This window comes from Rhyacophila brunnea, unplaced genomic scaffold (assembly GCF_057557595.1).
Source record: "Rhyacophila brunnea isolate RB1 unplaced genomic scaffold, BYU_Rbru_1.0 scaffold_6, whole genome shotgun sequence".
NCBI lineage: Eukaryota > Metazoa > Arthropoda > Insecta > Trichoptera > Rhyacophilidae > Rhyacophila > Rhyacophila brunnea.
This window is the reverse complement of record NW_028233276.1, coordinates 24,037,605-24,056,358: the sequence shown is the minus strand read 5'-3', so window position 1 is coordinate 24,056,358 and position 18,754 is coordinate 24,037,605. Positions and strand designations below refer to the sequence as shown.

Below are 18,754 nucleotides of genomic sequence, written 5' to 3'. Positions count from 1 at the left end.
CTCCAAATTCATGTAACACGGCTACCTGGCGGAAATTCTAGCCAAAAAATACCCACGGCGGGTAAAGGACGAAGGTGCCCGCCGCGGGCGAGAGTGATAGAGAGGGGTTAGGTTCAGGGGTGGATTGAGAGGGACAGCAATAATGCTGAAACGGGGAGGTAACCAGTGGTGATGACGGCCAGGTCAGTAAGCTGAAGCCTCCGATACGCGACGGACTTCGTGTCCCGCTTAGAGTCGACTTTGTGAAAAATATAATTTGTGCTGCTTACCTACTTTCTTTTAAAACGATTTCTGTATCGACAGGAATCTATCCGGTTAGTCAACACGTGTTTACTACGTACCGACTTCTTGTAGCGGTTAAGTGACGCGAATCACGATTTGCTAAGCGACACAAGGCGCCCGGAGGTGTCTAGATAATTTAAAAATCGAGAAATTAACTTAGATAACTCTTCTATAAATAATAGTGTAAACGTGCGATCACTGCGAAAAAAAATATAAAGGAATCGACTCGTGAAAATTTAATTAATATTCAGCAATCTTTGACCAACCTTTAATCTCAAATGTGCCTGTAACTTTATAAACTGTGTAAACTTAATAATTGTGTCCTGTGTGTTGTGTTTGTATCTTTTTTTGTGAACTATAATTAATAATAAAAGCAGTTGACCTTTGCGTCGATTAATTGGTGCGTTCATCACTTTTTATCATCCCGGCATCCTATATTTACCCCAACTGTCAAGACCTAACCTTACACTGAACGTGCTCTACCCAAACACAAAACCCAGCTTTTATTGACCGCCCTAAACAATTTACATCACTGAGGTAGTCGAAGGGTGGAAGCTGGTCGCGTGACTCACACGTACCGACCGACGGCACGCTACCAGGGCGTCATTGACGCCCGGTCGACCGGAGGGTTGAGCGCGGAGGTCGGATCGGGCTGTGCGGCCCCGACTCCCCTCCCTACCCGGACTTCCGGGGTGTCAATATTATACTGTATAATCGTCACGATTGCAATATCATACTGTGGTGTAAAGGTAGTGCGTTTTTGCTGATAACCGAACAATCGGTGGTTCGAATCCAATCGAGTGCGGTTTTTTTCGTGTGAAAAAATAAATTATGTGCTACATGTCACACGGCAAAAATACACTCTGATCGCTCTGATCTGATTTCCCAATCGCGCCAAAAGAAGTATAACTTCAAAAAAATATCATGTAAGTACTAACATAAAGTTAAACACCAAACAAAATTACCCTACAGACATTTTTTTACCATAACTTTCCTCGACGATGAAATCTCCCCTTTTCTACGTCCTATTACATAACACTCCGCCAAATTGATTAAATTGCAATTATTTTCATCCAAGAAGGTGACCATGATCCCCCATGATTTGATGTATTTTAAAAATCAATACTTTGAGCAGAAAATCTAGTACCTAGATAACGGAGAATTTCTTATTCAAACTCATTAAAAATGTATTTTTACAATTTTACCTAGTGTGCATTTTTGTTATTTCAAAATTATTATTTTTTCACAGTTGAACTACCTTGCCTACTACCTAGATTATTATTTTAGTTCACTTGGTTTCGTTTGCAACCAATCGTTTACAAAACTTAAATTTGAGCTTGAAACTATACAGCCGTTTTAAATTTCTTCACAGATGAATAAAATTCCAAGATGAAGATCAGGATAATTTTTTATGTGTGTGTATGTATCTATTGCCAGCTGGTTGACATCCAAAAATCATTTAGATTTGCTATTTTATTTTTCAAACGTACATGATACAAAGAATTGAATACAGCAAGCCATAAAATATATTTCGGCTTGAATTATTTTTACACCAAGCCAAGATCCAATTGATGATTAATCAAAGATTGCAATAATATGTAGGCATTTGCATATTAATTAATTGATTATAAATAAACTCAATCATACATGTATTTATGACTCAGCGCTCGAAATGGAAAATTTTACGAACCGGAGCGCTCGATAATTTTATGAAAATATTAACGTTGTTATATAATTTTATATGTATTTTATAAAAATAAGTCTGTTAGATTTTTTATTATATGACATTCACGGAGCGTCAATTTTGGAAATTTTATGAACCGGAACGGCGCTCCGGTGCGTTCCGGTCCATTTCGAGTTTCATTTATGTATAATATCTACCTGAACTTACGTTTGTATTATTACGATGAATTAGTCAAAAATCTAAACGGTCAAAAATTGAAAACTCAATAAACTAAATTCTAATAGTAAATATGACTATAAATATAATGTAATAATAACGTTATTCGTGACATAAATATGTAACGAATTAATTTTTTTTACAATTGTTTTGTACAATTTTCAGATACATATTTATTAATTAATACAGTTGAAATTGTAAATTATCAAAAAAATGTCTCAATTTGCAAACTTCATATTTTTCCGCTAGATGCCTCTGTTTGTATAAGGATCCCCCTTAAAATTGAAGGGTTATGTCAAGACTCAAGAGAAGAAGATTTTGTTAGCGACTATATTTATTCGGTATGTAGATATTAAGGTGACAATTATGTTTTTGTTTACTTACCTAAATATTATTATTAGCTTTATTAAGATGATACAAGTTGTAAAACTATAATAAAATTCAAAATATCAACAAGGCTTGGTTAAAGAATTAAAAAATGATTAAAATGACAGACCTGCATAATATTTTTACGTTCAGTCATATAACAAAATAAAAACAATAGAGCTTCAACAGCAAACGTCGTAGTGTCACTTCTGATAATTCTAAAACAAATTTAATGCTTTTACGTTTTTAATCTCAATTATTTTTTTGTAATATTATTTAAACATCATGCCTGGTGAGTGTATTTTCATTTTGTTTTTGTTTTAAGGTAACTGGTCAGGAATCAGAATGGTATGTCATGTTAGCAATATTGCACCTTTAAAGATTAGCATGACTGCGTTATCACGTCTTATCTCTACATCATTTTTCACTTCATCGTGATTACCTGATGACAAAAATACTGATAACGGCGATATGATAAATAATGTCAATACAAATAGCAATCCATCGAAAATAAAAATCAATCACGTTTTATTAGCTGGCGATCTTTTATAATATAATATGTATAAAAGATTAAAAGGCTTACAATGATTAAGTAGGTGGGTACCTACACACCTACATATTTCACCTACGGGGAGTTTATGGTTTGTCGTAAAAAAACATATATCTTATGTCTTTATCGTTTATAATTTAACAATAGGTACCATTAAATCTCCATCGGACATAACTAACAAGAAAAAAATCAATACAATTCATTAAGAAATGCCGTTTATTTCAACCTTTCAGCAATTCAAGCTTAAACAATAGTAATTAGTCCTCTAGTCGTGGCCATCTCGGTTCGCCTCTTCCAAGTTTAGTATTAATAATATTTGGTACCTACATATTTTATATATTCCCCATATTCTTTTTGGCACCCGTGTCTCCAGCACGGACTATGCGTGGCCCGTCCAGTTTGTAATAGGTGTAATATTTGATGTTAAGAGCATACTTCAATGAAACGGCAAATACTTGTCAGCATCTGGTGGGACGTAATTTCGCTAGCGTTGCTAATCGGAGAGCGATAGTCGACCTGTGAGCACGTCAATTTATTTTGTGATGGCGTCGGAGGAGTCTTAAATCGTGTTAAGATGACTAAAAAACGTTACATATTTAAGTACTCGAAAAACAAAACATGTCAATTAATATATTAATAATAATATATTAATTGACATGTTTTGTTACTTAAATAACAATAATTACATGGACGCATGTTGAACTTTTATGACAAATTATGTTTTCTTCGTCACGCGTCGTTTGCATAATCTGCGCGTCGCGTAGTCACGATCGTTTTCGTCGGTCCCTATTAAAAAAGTCGGATCGGCAAAATGCTATTTTTCAGTACGAGCAATCAAAGATGTTTCATCAAATATCCTTTGTGACCTATTGCTTGCCATAATGAATAAAAATACGGGTTATAGAAACTTTTCTAAACGTTTATAAAAACAACCGTCTGTCCGGTAAACATAGCGCAGTAACTGTCAGATCCGACGCATCTTGCTCACCCACGCCCAGCCAACAATGTCGGTTGGTAAGAACCGACATTGTTATTCGGACACTCTCGGTAGATCCGTCATTTTTAACTTGAGTATCTCGAAATTTTTCAAACAAACAAAAAAACTGTAATTGTGGTATAAATGTTTAAAGTGTTTAAATAACGTTTACGTAATAATCCGAAAATGTCAAAATTTCAAATCCGACTTTTTTAATAGGGACCGACGTTTTAGTTTAGACCATGCCTCAGCTGAAGTTATAGCCTTAATAATTTTGAATGCCACCCGCAAAAATATTTACTACTGACAAATTAATTGTCGTTATCATCAATTCTGTCAATCATCAATTTTGTACACAGCATCCAAAATATTTGTGGTTATTAATTATATCATATTAGGTATACAGCAAAATAACAAAGGAACATTTTATAAAAGTCCATTTTTTGGGGGGGGGCTCAATGTATGCAGTGGGTCTATTCTATACTTATCGACCGCTAAAGTGATAAATACCTATTATCAAACTTATGGTAGGTATTTATCAAAGTATTAGCACTTATTGTAACAATTACAATAAGTTGGTTGTAATTGTTGCAATAAGTGATATATTTTAACAGCAGCAAGAGAGGTGCTGTTAAAATATAGCGCTTATTGCAACTAATGCAATATTCATTATTTTCATAATAGACAGCTAGTGAATTAAACAAAATTTAATGAATCTTTGTCTTTTTAAAGATAGGTATGTTTAAGTGAATATATTATGAAGTACCTATGTTCTTATTTGTTTTTTCACTTCGGTCAAAAATAAGTACTGATGCCTGTGATTAGTGATTGTATCTGAGCGTGGTCTCATTTCGACCCTGACAGTGACGTCCCTAGACAAAATGCCGCTCCTTGTATTATACAGTATTTTTTTATCATACGTGCGCGTGTCGTTTCTGGTCACCAAATACGTCGAAGGGCAACGGAAGTAAACTAAACATCGCGAACCCAACAAAAAAATCCTGTTAAACATTTTATGTTAATTAATACATTTTGTTTCCAAGCAGTGATCTGATTTATTGAATGGAAAGATATTTTCGTTATTACTAAGTTTAGGTAGCTATTTCTATCTCGTATACCAAATGATTCTCCTTGATTTGCCGCCCCCAAGCGACGCTCAATCTGCCTACCCCCACGGGACGTCACTGGACCCTGACTAAATCCAATAACGGACGAGTTTACCAGCTTTTCCAAACTAAGAGAAATATCTAACCACTGTAATTTGTAGGTACCAGATGTACACACTAGTGATATAAAAAAGTCGCCAATTCGATATAATTTCTGTCTGTTATTATTTGTGAACGTGCTCGTATGACATACACAACTAACATAACGAATACCTACTATTATATTTTGCATACCTGTATAATTATTAGTATTATTACCTACTTATTATGTACACAAATATATTTTTTGATGACAGCCGGTAATATATATTTTTTTGTTTCGTGCCATCATAAAAGAAAATGGATGTCAAAATAAAAACGAATGCCTGAATTTAATGATACCAACGATCACGCAATGGGAAGTTGCAGCTTGCAAATCTGCATTATTACGAATATAATGATAGCCATTACCAATATTATAGCTCGACAATAATACTGAAACATAGGGAAAGTACTAATGATCCAATTTTATTCAATTATTATGTATGATACATGATTTAAATCATGGCCCCCAGGCTAGGATCTTTGGCGGGGCCCCCTACCTATCGCTAAGGATAAAGGCAGTGTGGCGCTCCACAGTAGCTTTTTCCAAATGATGTACGCGGTAAAATTAATGTGTATATTTTTAGTGTTTTTTCTATATTTTAATACATCCATTTGAAATATGGAATTGTCGAGTAGGTATACACAAATAAAAATTGTATTGTACAAACACATCATTTTAAATAATAACATTATTGAAGGAAAATAGCTTTTTTTACTATTAGAGAGGATTTGTGATGTGTATTTATATCACTTTATCTGGTCGACTCGCCACGCCGGGCCATACGTGAGCCCGGGCCCCCAGGCTAGAGCCCTGTCAGCCCCTTGGTGGGGGCCATGTTTTAAATGCTATAATTTGATAAACAGACGAATCGTCGTTTGCTTTGTTGTGATTCTGTTTCCTGTATTGACGTCCCAAGACAAAGTGCCACCCTTAAGCATACTTATAATTGTGTCCCCTTTCATGTTAAGTCTCAAATAATTATAAGTAAAATTGTTAAGTGCATACATATGTACAAATAATAATGCAATAAAATCTGATTTAAATTCTACTGAGGATTAGAACATTTTTTACTAAACCTACTTTCAGACAGCTCAAGGTTGTTTTGTGGAAGTCTATTCTTTTGAGGCCCCCTTGTGAAATTTTAAAGTAATATACCTATCGGTACTTTCCAATAAATCGAACACGTCATTACCGCTTTCAAAATCTGTCGTAATGATCGTATTTCATTTGTCGCTTTTTATAATTTGTCGCTCCTAAGCAACGTATGATCTACCTAGCCCCACGGCCCCCACGGGACATCACCGGTTTTCTGCATAATATTTTGTTTTTTTCTCATATCGAGTGTTCTTCAAGACGCTAAACACGTCATCTGTAACTGCCCGCTGATGGGATCCCTCCGAGCGGAGCTGTTTGCCAGTTTCCGCATACACACGGGGACAATTGAAGCGCCTAGTTTCAAAACACCCTAAAACGATTTTTGGTAGTTCTGAGAAAAATGAGAAAAACGATTTTAGGTAGTTTTGAGAAAAATGAGAAAAAATCATATCTATTAAATTTGTGAACTTTATGTATTTATTTTTTAATTCGTTACATTCTAAAGAGTATTTTGGCTTTCCATTTTAGGGGTATTTGAAAAGCACACCCACCCATTTTAGCGGGTTTTTAAATTTACCATAATTTTTGATCATAGCCGTACACAAATCGTGGCTGCATATAGCTACATGGCGGGTAGAGATGGGGTAACTCAAATCATTGTCCTTCCAAGTCAAATTTCTGTGATACTACGTATCGTTTCGAACTGCCTTTTAAATACAAATCGGGACACTGCTCTTTAAAATATTCCGGGACGTCTTGCGTATTGGTTAAGGTTCAGCTGGAATCCGAGACAGGGTCATGTTTTCCAGGACGATCTCACTTATATATAATTCTTCCGCGTATCAGCAGACTCTCCGTGCGTCTCACAGCTCTACTAGGGTTTGCAATCTCGGGATCCCAGTAGATTTCTTGATCTCAAAATATTAGGATTGGACATGTTCGATTTTTATTAAATCTAATAGTAAGTATATAAAACTAATTAATATTCGTTATTTACCAATTGAGTCTTTGAAAGAATGGTTTAAGTGATTCTACACACACCCCTGATAATATATATACGTATATTTTGCTATAACTCTTCGATTTACGCTCTAATGTAACTGCCGCCCTTTGGTAGTACCTAGGCAACGTACAGATCTATTTCATAATATATCTCACCAACAAAATTTAGTTTACGTAAATGAATATAATATAAATGTGTACTGAAATCGTTTAAAAGTGTGTTTTTTTCGGACTTTCGCCGCCCCTTGAATCCTGCCGCACGGATGTCTCGCACCTACAATACTCCCGCTTAGCGCATCCCTTTTATAAAACATAATATGCATACGTACGTATAAAATCATAGAAGTAATAATATATTGATATGATCTCTCTCCACCCATATTATGCCGAAAGACTTTCTGTATGAAAAGTCATCTAAATTATGATATTTTATTGCATACAAACATTTTACCGCACATTTTTTTTTATCTCAGTAGTAAATATATTGTTTAAACATAGGTGTGAATTGTGTGATGTTTGCTACAAATTAATCTACAAAGCTAAAATGAATTGCAACTAATAATTAATTCATTAGCATTCAACCATTTCCAGGTTCACTTTCATAATATACCTAATAATAATATGTAGGATCCATCTTCATAGAATGAAGGTTGTTTTTTTGTTTTGCAACTTAACCCATAGCTTACGGGCCGCACAAAATTGTGTTTTTGCTAATTACTTTTCAAATGCAAATTAACACGTTAATTACAAAATTAATTAAAAGGGCCCGTAAGCATTGTGTTAATATGAATAAACCATATGCATCTTATTTTAAGTTATATTTAAAATAAATTAACTATTATATTGTTTAGATTCAATATATTATCCTCGGAAGAATACGTTAAGTTGTTAAATAAGTACCTACCTATTACCAATACTTATCATAAATTCTTATAAAGCCATTTTACAACAATAAATTATTGAACAGGACATAGCCATGCCAAATTTATCACGAAATAGCGTGTCTAGAACTTCGATTTTCCCAGAGAACATCTGAAATTCGGAAAAATACGTTTCCGTTTGTGACATTTTATTCGAACAACCAATAAAATGATTTCCATTCGACTTTATAGGAAGTTTTCCCCGTCATTTCCATTGTTTTACGCAGAGCAAAATGCAGCCGGATATATTCTTTTAGTCTTTACATAACTTTTGTACAATGTGGACCGCAAACAAAATATAATAATATGTGCTATTGAAGAATATTAATAATTGTATTGTTTTTTTTGTAATGGAAGGAAGTTCTCGGACTGGTAATAATTTATTTAATTTCATTAAGAAGTAAACGTTAATAATAACAATGGATACTGTTTTCTCTGGCAAAAACTGTGTTAATTATTGGACATCTAATGTTAATTTAATTATAATAGTAGCGCTAAAAATTCTCTAACATTTTATTCGATTATTTATACCTGCGTAATATATCGATGTGTAGTTTATTTTTTTGGTATTTGTGGCAGCCTTGAAAAAAACTGAATACATAAATGATATATTGTGAATAGGTAAAATGGGTAATATGTAATAATATGTAGGTACATCGTATTTACCACCGAAAAGTGTTTTCAAAATACGCGGGAAAATAGACCGGCTGTGATAACAGTAGTTACAGTAGTTATTATTATTATTTAGTGAATTTTACTTTATTTTAATTTTATGATAGGTACTATATTTATATCATATTAGGTAGACACCTTGTCATATTGGGATTCCACCAAATCCAGTATCATTGGCCCATTAGTAGATCCAGAAATGGTCAAGGAGCCTGGAGGTCGCTATTCAGTTAGAAATATTCACAAAAATACATAGATTGCATGGGAATGGGACGACTGGCCTCCGGACAATTGGACGCCGCACTGTCGTAGATACGTGTAGACGAGGTATTTTAATCAGTTTCTATCTACTACTTAGTAAGTAGTTTGAATTCATTTTACTCTTAACATAATGTATTCTTTTTCGCGGATTGAGAATTACCATGCCTAAGGCTTTATATCAAATAAAAAATCTTTTTTCGTTGCACGATTAAATCATTGTTTACGTCTGCATGTTTACATTCTCACCAACTATTAAATCATAATATAATCATTGAAATGTAAATAATAATATTGAATATTTTTTTAAAGTACCTGTCAGTATCTAACGTCTATTTATTTTCAAATTCCGTGGCGTCCAGTTGTCCGGTGCCAAATCGTCCTAGACCCGATTGCATACATATATTATTATATATAGATAGAAAGGGGTGGCCATGAATCATGACATCCATGGCCACTCCCTTGGATCTATCTACCTATATACCTAGTCAAAAAGTGTCTTGAAGATTTTCTGAAAATGATAAATGAATAGCTCCTTACTTCCGTTGCCGTTTTTTTTTTTTTTTTTTAATACAAACGCATCTTTTTGGTGGTGCGTTATTTCTGGTCATGTGGTTCGTTTGAAGATTTTTATGTAATAATAGCCATTAGTAAATGGTTATATAATAAGCTATGGATATGAGATGCAATATAGTTTCGACCATAGGTACCTATACATTTTATTTGACATGACATGTTAAGAAATTTAAAAAAATCCGATTGCATTCGTAGTACATACATAGTAAAATTTAGCATGTTCCTTGAAAATACCCAGCGGCGATTTTATTTGCCGCAGATGATGCGATCGATTTGTCAGAAGATTTAAAAGGGGGCCTCGAAACAGTTAAAATCTGTTACCAATATAATTAAGTATTAAATTATACAAAACTCAAATATAGATATATGTAATTTTAACAAATTGAATACTTTTTTTAACATGTCCGATCCTAATAAGATCATATGGGTATCCACAGAGTGCAGGTTTTGTATTAACAGATTTTGTTTTTACGAGGAATGGATGTTAGCCACTTGCTCAACCTATTAGGTCCGTACTCTGACTCATACACAAAATGAAAAACAATATGTGTACTTGCCGGACCCAGGATTCTAACCTGGGACCCACGACATTATAGGCCAACGCTTAAGCCGCGCGGCCTTCGTGGGGTCAGAAAATGTTACCCAAAGCATAACAAAATCACCGAAACTAATAAAAGGGTTCCATAATCACTACTCAAACTCAAATAGATACGTACTTATACCCCAAAAAATAGAGCGTTGGTATTATTATGTGTCATCAATCACTCATCTTGTCATCACTGTCATTATTGATTATGATTTTTATTTTATTTTTTATCGCGTCAAAATCAATCTTTGTGACGGGCCCCCACGTTTCTAAACACGGCACTAAAAATACCTATATGCTGGAAATGTGCACTATTACTCCATTTTAGCCGACGACCTATTTTGGTCCCTAGATTATAAGATCGAGTTAGTTTCAATACTGATAGGATGCTTCTAGGAACGAAAAGATATTAATCAACAAAAATGTCGAGTTAGTAAATTGGATATTTTGTATTATTTCGTAATTTTTCTTGCACTCCTTATAGTACTTACCTATATATTTTAAATTATATTATTAAAATACCTTACCTGCGATTGATTAATTTTAACATTGTCATAGTATATACATATTATAATGATATTCTTCTAGGGTTCGAATACGTGAGCGAGAAGGATGATAGACGTAGGGTCAGTTTCGGCTCAAGAGTCGACCGTGAAGTGTTGCCCCGCAAAGGTCCAAATGTCACCAGCTTCATGCTGCGTTCTGGAGCTACAAAAGGATCAGCTCCAGACACATATTACTACGAAGAGGTGAACAGTTTTTCTGGACCGGGAAAGCAAGTATGTATGTAGTTGTATTTTCCTCAAATATTACCAAATCCACGTTTTAATAACAAAATGAGAAAATGCGATATTTTCATTCCTCCTTCCTAAATGGTTTGTGTTTTAGCAATCAAACAAACACGTTGTCTTTCTGTTCACCTTCATAATACAAGGCATTCAATAAGATGACCTCTGCCTTTGCGATGACGTTATTGCTTAAAATAGATTTTTCGTTGTTTGAAAATAAATCTATTGGATTTATCCGCTATGGAAAATTAGTCCCATGTGTAGTAGGTTTTTAAGCGATTTGATGACTTCTGAAAATCACATAATGTCAAGCACCTCGAGAGAGTGATCCAGTATTGCAAAAAAACATTTTTTTGGAGTTGCCTACTTTTAAAAAAACTCCTGATATCTCTACTCATTTCGGTCGTCTCCTCACATGGCTGGCGATAGTGATAATTTTGAAATGCAGCCATCTTCTGAGCGACCAATACACTGCTTCTCTTAGGGCAGAGTGAATACCATCCCAGTACGCTCATCAGGAAGGCTACCCAAAACCACCAGTTATATTTACTCATTCAATGTATGCGGCGCATGACACTACATCGATACATTTAGATAAAAACTATATTGTAGGAATCAATCAGTCAGCGATATTCCGTGGGATTAGGAAACTGACGCTGTGATTAGGGGTGGCACACTTTGACGGTCGAAAAATTAATACGAATATTAAAAAATACTTTTGAGGAGGTGAGATTATTTCCAGTGCTCATTATAAAAGTAAATGTCAAACTGACAACATTGATAGGGTGTCTGTCATCCTAATTATGGACAAGTTGGATAGATCTACAATATTATTGTTCTATTCCGCTCACAATTTGATGAAAATGACATTATTCGATTAGGCACAAGTGGCTTACCTCTAATTTTATATAATTTTTGAAAATATGTTTATTAAAATATTGAATCTAGGAAATGTAGAATTTATATAAAATCTGATACCTACTAAAATGCTAGAGGGCGGTACTTTGCACATGAGTGTCATTGTTGGTGTTTTAGAAAGTACAGGTTGTGTTCGAGAAATCTTGTCTCTAGAATTCTCCAGAAATAATTAGAAAAGCCCAATCTCGAATTTTTTTCAACAGTTCTCACTCATACGAAATTTCTGCGCATTTTTTTTTTCCGAAAAAGCTATTTGTATTTTTTGAGAATCTCGAGAAATCAAAAAAACCAATCTCGAATTTTCGAGAAAACACATATTCTTGATTTGGACTCGAAAAGTCGAGAAATCACAAGCTCTAGCAGCAGGGCCTACTATTACTCAGGCTGCGGCGCGAAATTGTGGATTCCGACCGTAGTGCCACTTGATTCTTTTCGAACGCAATATGGTGATTTGAACTGTTGTAAAAACGAAATATGAAATTGAAAATATCCATTTATTGGGAACATGTTACCGCATTGCACTCGAAACGAATCAATAACTAACACTTCCATCGGAATTCGGAATTTTTAGTGTCGCGGCCTGACTATAGACGGCCTTAATTGACAGTGAGGGAGCTTCAACCTATTTGGGTTCTTGTAGAGACCACATTTATTGGCCCAACTCTGCAGATTATGATAATTCACCCCTAATAATTCTGAAACAAATTAGCACAGCGTTTTGGATATTATAATATTATATTCATTTTGGCATTATAACGATGTATCAACTTTAGAATCAAGGCAGGACGGTGTCGATTGGTAGGAGTAACAGGTGGCCAGCTGACAAGAGCTATCAGCCCCCTCCTAGGCCCCCAGCACCTCAACGTCGAGTCAAGAGTGCACCTGTAGCTTTTAACATCTCGACACCTCAGAGGCCGGACGAAAAATTGAACCATAATCCAGGGTGAGTATTAAGTAGGCACACGTTTCGTATGTGTGCTTGCCTACTTTGACAACAACTAGAGTAGGTTTAAGCCTTTTAGTTAATGTAAAATTAATCTAATTCACTGTTTCATATTATGAGTCAATAAGAATTAAAATTCCATCAAGTACCCTCAGTCGATAGTATTAATTTTGTAAATTTCATCGTGTATTATTTATTTATATTAGGGGAAAGGTGTAGGTTCAAATTGAGAAAGTGGGGAAAATTGAGCTTTTCCTATATTGGCAGTAGAACGGTGACATAATGAAATGGTTGTTATTATACATATTTATTTCAATATGTGTAAAGTGGATGGAAATAAATTTACAAAATCCTCTAATTCATGTAAAATCGCATAGGTACATAAAATCAAGATGGTCGTGTGTGTGTGTGTGTGTGTGTATATTTTATTGTAATGAGATATGGATAGGTACCTAAATAATATTAAATTTAAGCTCGGAGAAGAATGACTACCTAATACCCATGAAATGTGGTGAATGGGCTCACGTTGATTGTGCTGGCTTGGATAAAAAAGTCTAATTATTTTTCTGTGAAGTTTGCTCTTCATAAAACGTCGTATTTTTATTTGAAATAGGGCACTTATACCTACTTTTTTTATTAAATTTCAAGATTTAATATGGGATGATTTTTTGCAATAATTATATAAGTACCTATTAGTGACTTAATATTATACTTTTATATAAAAATATGCCAATATAGGAAAAAAAAATTAGTGTTACTTTACAGTCAAATCAGCGTTAGCGTTTACCTTGCCCTATCTAGCATTTTTAAATATTTAACTTCTAGCTTGCAAAATTCGCATCAGGCGTATGGCGATAAATCTAATGTTTTTCGACACCTCCAGTGCTCGAAATATATTTTTTTTATTTGCTTTATAATAATTTTCGAACCGGAACTACGCTCCGGTACGCTCCTGTCCATTTCGAGCCCTGGACACCTCAAATAATAAAACTATAATATTTTACAATATTTGCTTAAATATCAAAATTCTGGTCATTTGTACATTAATTATTATATAAACATGTAAAATAAATGTTGCATACAAAATGATAGCTAAGTTTCTTACATGCGTAAATTTTTAATTTTTTGACTTTGATAGTAAAGTTGTAAAATACGAAATTATTTTTTGATATTTGTTCTTATAAAAGCGATTTTAAAAAATATGGCATATTTTTTTTTGAAATTCGAGAAAAATCATCATTTTTTCTACCATTTGGTATATTTTTGTGACTGACAAGATTTATTTTTATAACAAATTACACATGTTGATAGTTATTCTTTTTATCAATAAGAAAGCTCTATGTCATTCTGTAAATCTTTCTCATATTACTTATATTTCAGACCTGGTACATACAATCCTTCATCTAAAAAACTACACATGCGGTTTTATCATAGTTTTGGAGGGCCGCGAAAATTAATACCAGCAGTAGAGGTAATACATCGAAAATAATCTGAATATGTACCTACCTACATTTTTAAAAATCATAATCTCTCTCTCTCTCTCTATTTTATTTAACTTCATCTGAGCACTTTATCTTTTTATTAATGTGGTAATATGGGGGACTTGGTGGCCTGAGACACAATATATTGATTATGAGACCCCCCACGTTAAAAATCTAAAGTACAAAACATAAATATTTCAACAACCAACATAGGTATAATTATAGTAAATAATATAATTCCAATGTTTCTCTTTCCTAGAATCACACCATTTTACTAAAAATAATTAAGTATTATTGAAGATGTCAGTGATGAGTCATGACTGATGACACACATTTTTTCCATTGATGTATATAGTATAGTATAGATGTATATATAATTGTATGGCTGGTTGGAACCGTTTCGAGGCCCCCCTTTTTAAATCCTCTGACGAATCGTATTTTCAGATAAAATGCGTCCCTTACAATGAAGACACCTGTTCCATCTGCAATACAGGGTGCAGCGAACAAGGCGACTATTGGCATAAAGACAATAGAATTTACTTGTGCAGAGCTTGTTTGGAGAAACAGCATCGAACACATACCAGATACAACGTTAATCAACTAAATGGATTTAAGGTGAATAATAAATTTTCAGCGCAATAACGTTACTTGTTAGTTGAAAATATGTATTAAATTAATTGATATGCAAGTATCAGTAGAACTCTAGAATTGGTGCAACCATCTGAGACGTCCAATATTTTCTTTAATATTCTGATGCGGCATGTCTAAAAGACAAGACAGCGCGGACGACACAAATGGACACAAACGATCATAATAACAATGATCGTTCGCCACGTCATCACGTGTTACTAGGTAGTATGTATCTGTTTCATAATACACACTTATAGCGTTTCATCGTGTATTCTAGCGTGGCGTGTTACCAGTCTGTTCCCGCCTTTACTTATATATTTTTAACTACTTACGAATAAATTACTTACTGTCTGTTGCAGCCGATCCGCGACTGTTTTTTCGCCCACCACCATGAACTATACAAAAATTCGATAAAGCTGATGAGCGCTCGACAAATTCGAAAAAAAGTCTATAAAGAAGCGTACTTCGGACAATATTTCTCAAATATAAGAGATAAAAAGTTTACATGAGCAATGTCAATAATAATTAATTTTGAGCCTGTTAATTAATTGTATTCTACGTAACAAATATCTAATATTAATAATTATACAACAACAAATCTGTATTTTTATTATGATTTATTATTTTTATTATTTTAACAATATTATGCCTGACCATTTTGTAGCTGATAGTGTTTTGTTTTATTGTCCAAAAACTGAAATTTCCAATTGAAGTTAACCGTCGAATTTATAGTGCCATTTTGTGGTACCTACCTACTTTACACCAGTGGCGCACCCAGGGTGGGGGGCAAGGGGCCCTGGCACCCCCCAAACATGAAAATTATCAGAATGATTTTACACATTAAAATTGAAAGCCAATAAACTATACCTTGGGCTTAGACAAATAACACGGCGAAAAAATGATTTGTAATTCTACAGCACCCCTTTTAGAAAAATTTCTTAGATTTTAATTTCTAGCACAAAAATTTCGAAATACTAATGCCGGGTTTTTTTATAAACCCAATCCCTAATGGAACTGTCAAAAAATTCTCGGTGTCCATCCGAATTCCGGAGTGGTGTAGGTCATGGCTGGCGAGAGCTGACAGGGCTCTAGCTTGGGGGCCCGGCGTGTTGGGTTGACCAGATAAGTGAGATAAACACACATCATAAATTAGCTTTAATAGTTTAAAAAAAGTCACCTGCGGCGCTATTACACTTCATGACCATGAACATTTTTAATTATATAATTGTGCAATATATTTTTTCATTATTATTATGTCGATACTCAACAGCTCCATTATTAAAGTAGATGTATTAAAAATCGCCAATAATTCACTGTATAAGTGCCCTTAATTTGAACTAAAACACAATTTGAAAAAACGTTAACGTAGTGTTTCACGCTGCCTTTAGTCTTAACGGTAGGTATAAGTACCCTTAATTTGAACTAAAACACAATTTGAAAAAACGTTAACGTAGTGTTTCACGCTGCCTTTAGTCTTAACAGTGGGTAGGGGGTCCGCCAAATATCCTAGCCTGAGGGCCCGTTTCAAGATGTGGAGGCCATGGTGTAGGTACACCGAGTGCAATAGACAAAAGAACGATAAACGAGAAATTAGGCTGTGTTGTGTTGAGTAGGTTTGTGGAGGTATAAGTTAAATGCAATAATACTTTTTTTTGTCCATTTTCAATTAATATTTTGGAACCTCAATATTAAAAAACCAAAAATCTACGATAAACATTCGGCGAAAAGAACGACTACACCCACTATAGTCGGTGGTGATGTAAATTCAAAGAACATTTTTTTTCGGTGGAATTCGGCATATATTATATTGTAGCTCTCTAGACCAGTGTTTTCCAAACTTTCAACATCTGTGTACCTCTTCTATAATTTTCGTAACACTGAGTACCCCTCATCAAAAAAAAAATGCATATAAGTACTTTAGTACTTTCATAACAATCAAAATATATTTATATTTTCCTTTTGTACTACATAAACAAAATAATAATAAATCTAATATATAAAAATTAATATTTGTGTGTTTGTGTGTTTGTTTGTTCGTATTTAATGCGCAGCCATACCGTTCATCCGATTGCGATAAAACTTTGTAAACTTATTGCTTGCACTTGCGGGAAGAGTATAGGCTATACTAATATATAAAAATGAATGTCTGTCTGTCTGTATGTCTGTCTGTCTGTCTGTGTGTCTGTCCCGTATGCGTTCCTATATCATTCATCCGATTGCAATGAAATTTTGGTAAATAGTTGTATGCACACCCATGAAGGTTTCTGAATTAGAAAAATCCTCATCTTCTTCTTCTTCTTCATTCTATTTTCTTTTATTCGTATGGTTCCTATACCATTCATCCGATTGCAATGAAATTTTGGTAAGTGGTTGTATGCATATCCATAAAGGTTTTTGAATTAGAAAAATTATCATTTTCTTCTTCTTCTTCATTCTATCTTCTTTTATTCGTATGGTCCCTATACCATTCATCCGATTGCAATAAAACTTTCGTCAGTTGTTGTGGTAACACCCGCAATGGTTTTTGAATTAGTACAACCATCTTCTTCTTCTTCTTTTTCTTCTATTCTATATTCTTCTATTCGTATGCGTTCCTATTCCATTCATCCGATTGCAATAAAATTTTCGTCAATAATTGTGCCAACACCCGCGAAGGTTTCTGAATTAGTACAACCATCTTCTTCTTCTTCTTCTTCTTCTTCATTCTATCTTTTTTTATTCGTATGGTCCCTATACCATTCATCCAATTGCGATGAAACCTTCGTCAGTTATTGTGGTAACACCCGCAATGGTTTTTGAATTAGTACAACTATCTTCTTCTTCTTCCTTGGTTCCTATACCATTCATCCGATTGCAATGAAATTTTGGCGAGTTGTCGTGCGTACGCCTGCGAAGGTTTCTGAATTAGTAAAACCATCATCTTCTTCTTCTATTCGAATGCGTACCTACACACATTCATCCGATTGCAATGAAACTTTGGTGAGTTGTCGTGCGCATGCCCACGAAGATTTCTGAATTAGAAAATCATCTTCTACTTCTATTCTTATGCGTTCCTATACCATTCATCCGATTGCAATGACATTTTGATCAAGTGTTGTGCCCTTGCCCGCAAAGGTTTCTGAATTAGTACAATCATCTTTTTCTTCTTCTATTTGTATGCGTTCTTATGCCATTCATCCGATTGTGATGAAATTTTGACCAGTTGTTGTGCGCACGCCCGCGAAGGTTTTTGAATTAGTACAACCATCTTCTTCTATTTGTATGCGTTCCTATACCATTAATCCGATTGCAATGAAACTTTGGTGGGTTGTCATGCGCATGCCCACGAAGATTTCTGATTTAGAAAATCATCTTCTTCTAATATTCGTATGCGTTCCTATACCATTCATCCGATTGCGATGAAACTTTTGTCAGTTGTTGTGCGCACACTTGCGAAGGTTTCTAAATTATTATTAAGTATATAAAATACAAAGTTTGTTGTTTGTTTGTTCCATCCAATTTTGATTTTTTTTACTACATATTAATAACATTAATAACGTTTTCATATTTTGGATTCGATTTTA

The 18,754-nt window shown here is 34.2% G+C and overlaps 1 protein-coding gene across 2 annotated transcripts; it reads left to right on the top strand.

Moving 5' to 3' along the window:
* The first annotated feature begins 2,705 nt into the window (after positions 1-2,705).
* Positions 2,706-15,780, top strand: LOC147065438 (uncharacterized). 2 transcript variants are annotated; one of them, XM_085957089.1, is made up of 6 exons: positions 2,706-2,840; positions 11,020-11,210; positions 12,911-13,080; positions 14,461-14,551; positions 15,006-15,176; positions 15,551-15,780. In XM_085957089.1, the coding sequence occupies exons 1-6, from the start codon at positions 2,834-2,836 to the stop codon at positions 15,698-15,700; spliced, it is 780 nt and encodes a 259-aa protein (XP_085813215.1). In that variant the 5' UTR covers positions 2,706-2,833; the 3' UTR covers positions 15,701-15,780. The 2 variants fall into 2 exon arrangements, with proteins under 2 accessions (XP_085813215.1, XP_085813214.1); XM_085957088.1 differs by lacking the exon at positions 2,706-2,840 and adding an exon at positions 8,608-8,714 and having other exon boundaries at positions 15,551-15,745.
* Positions 15,781-18,754: the final 2,974 nt, after the last annotated feature.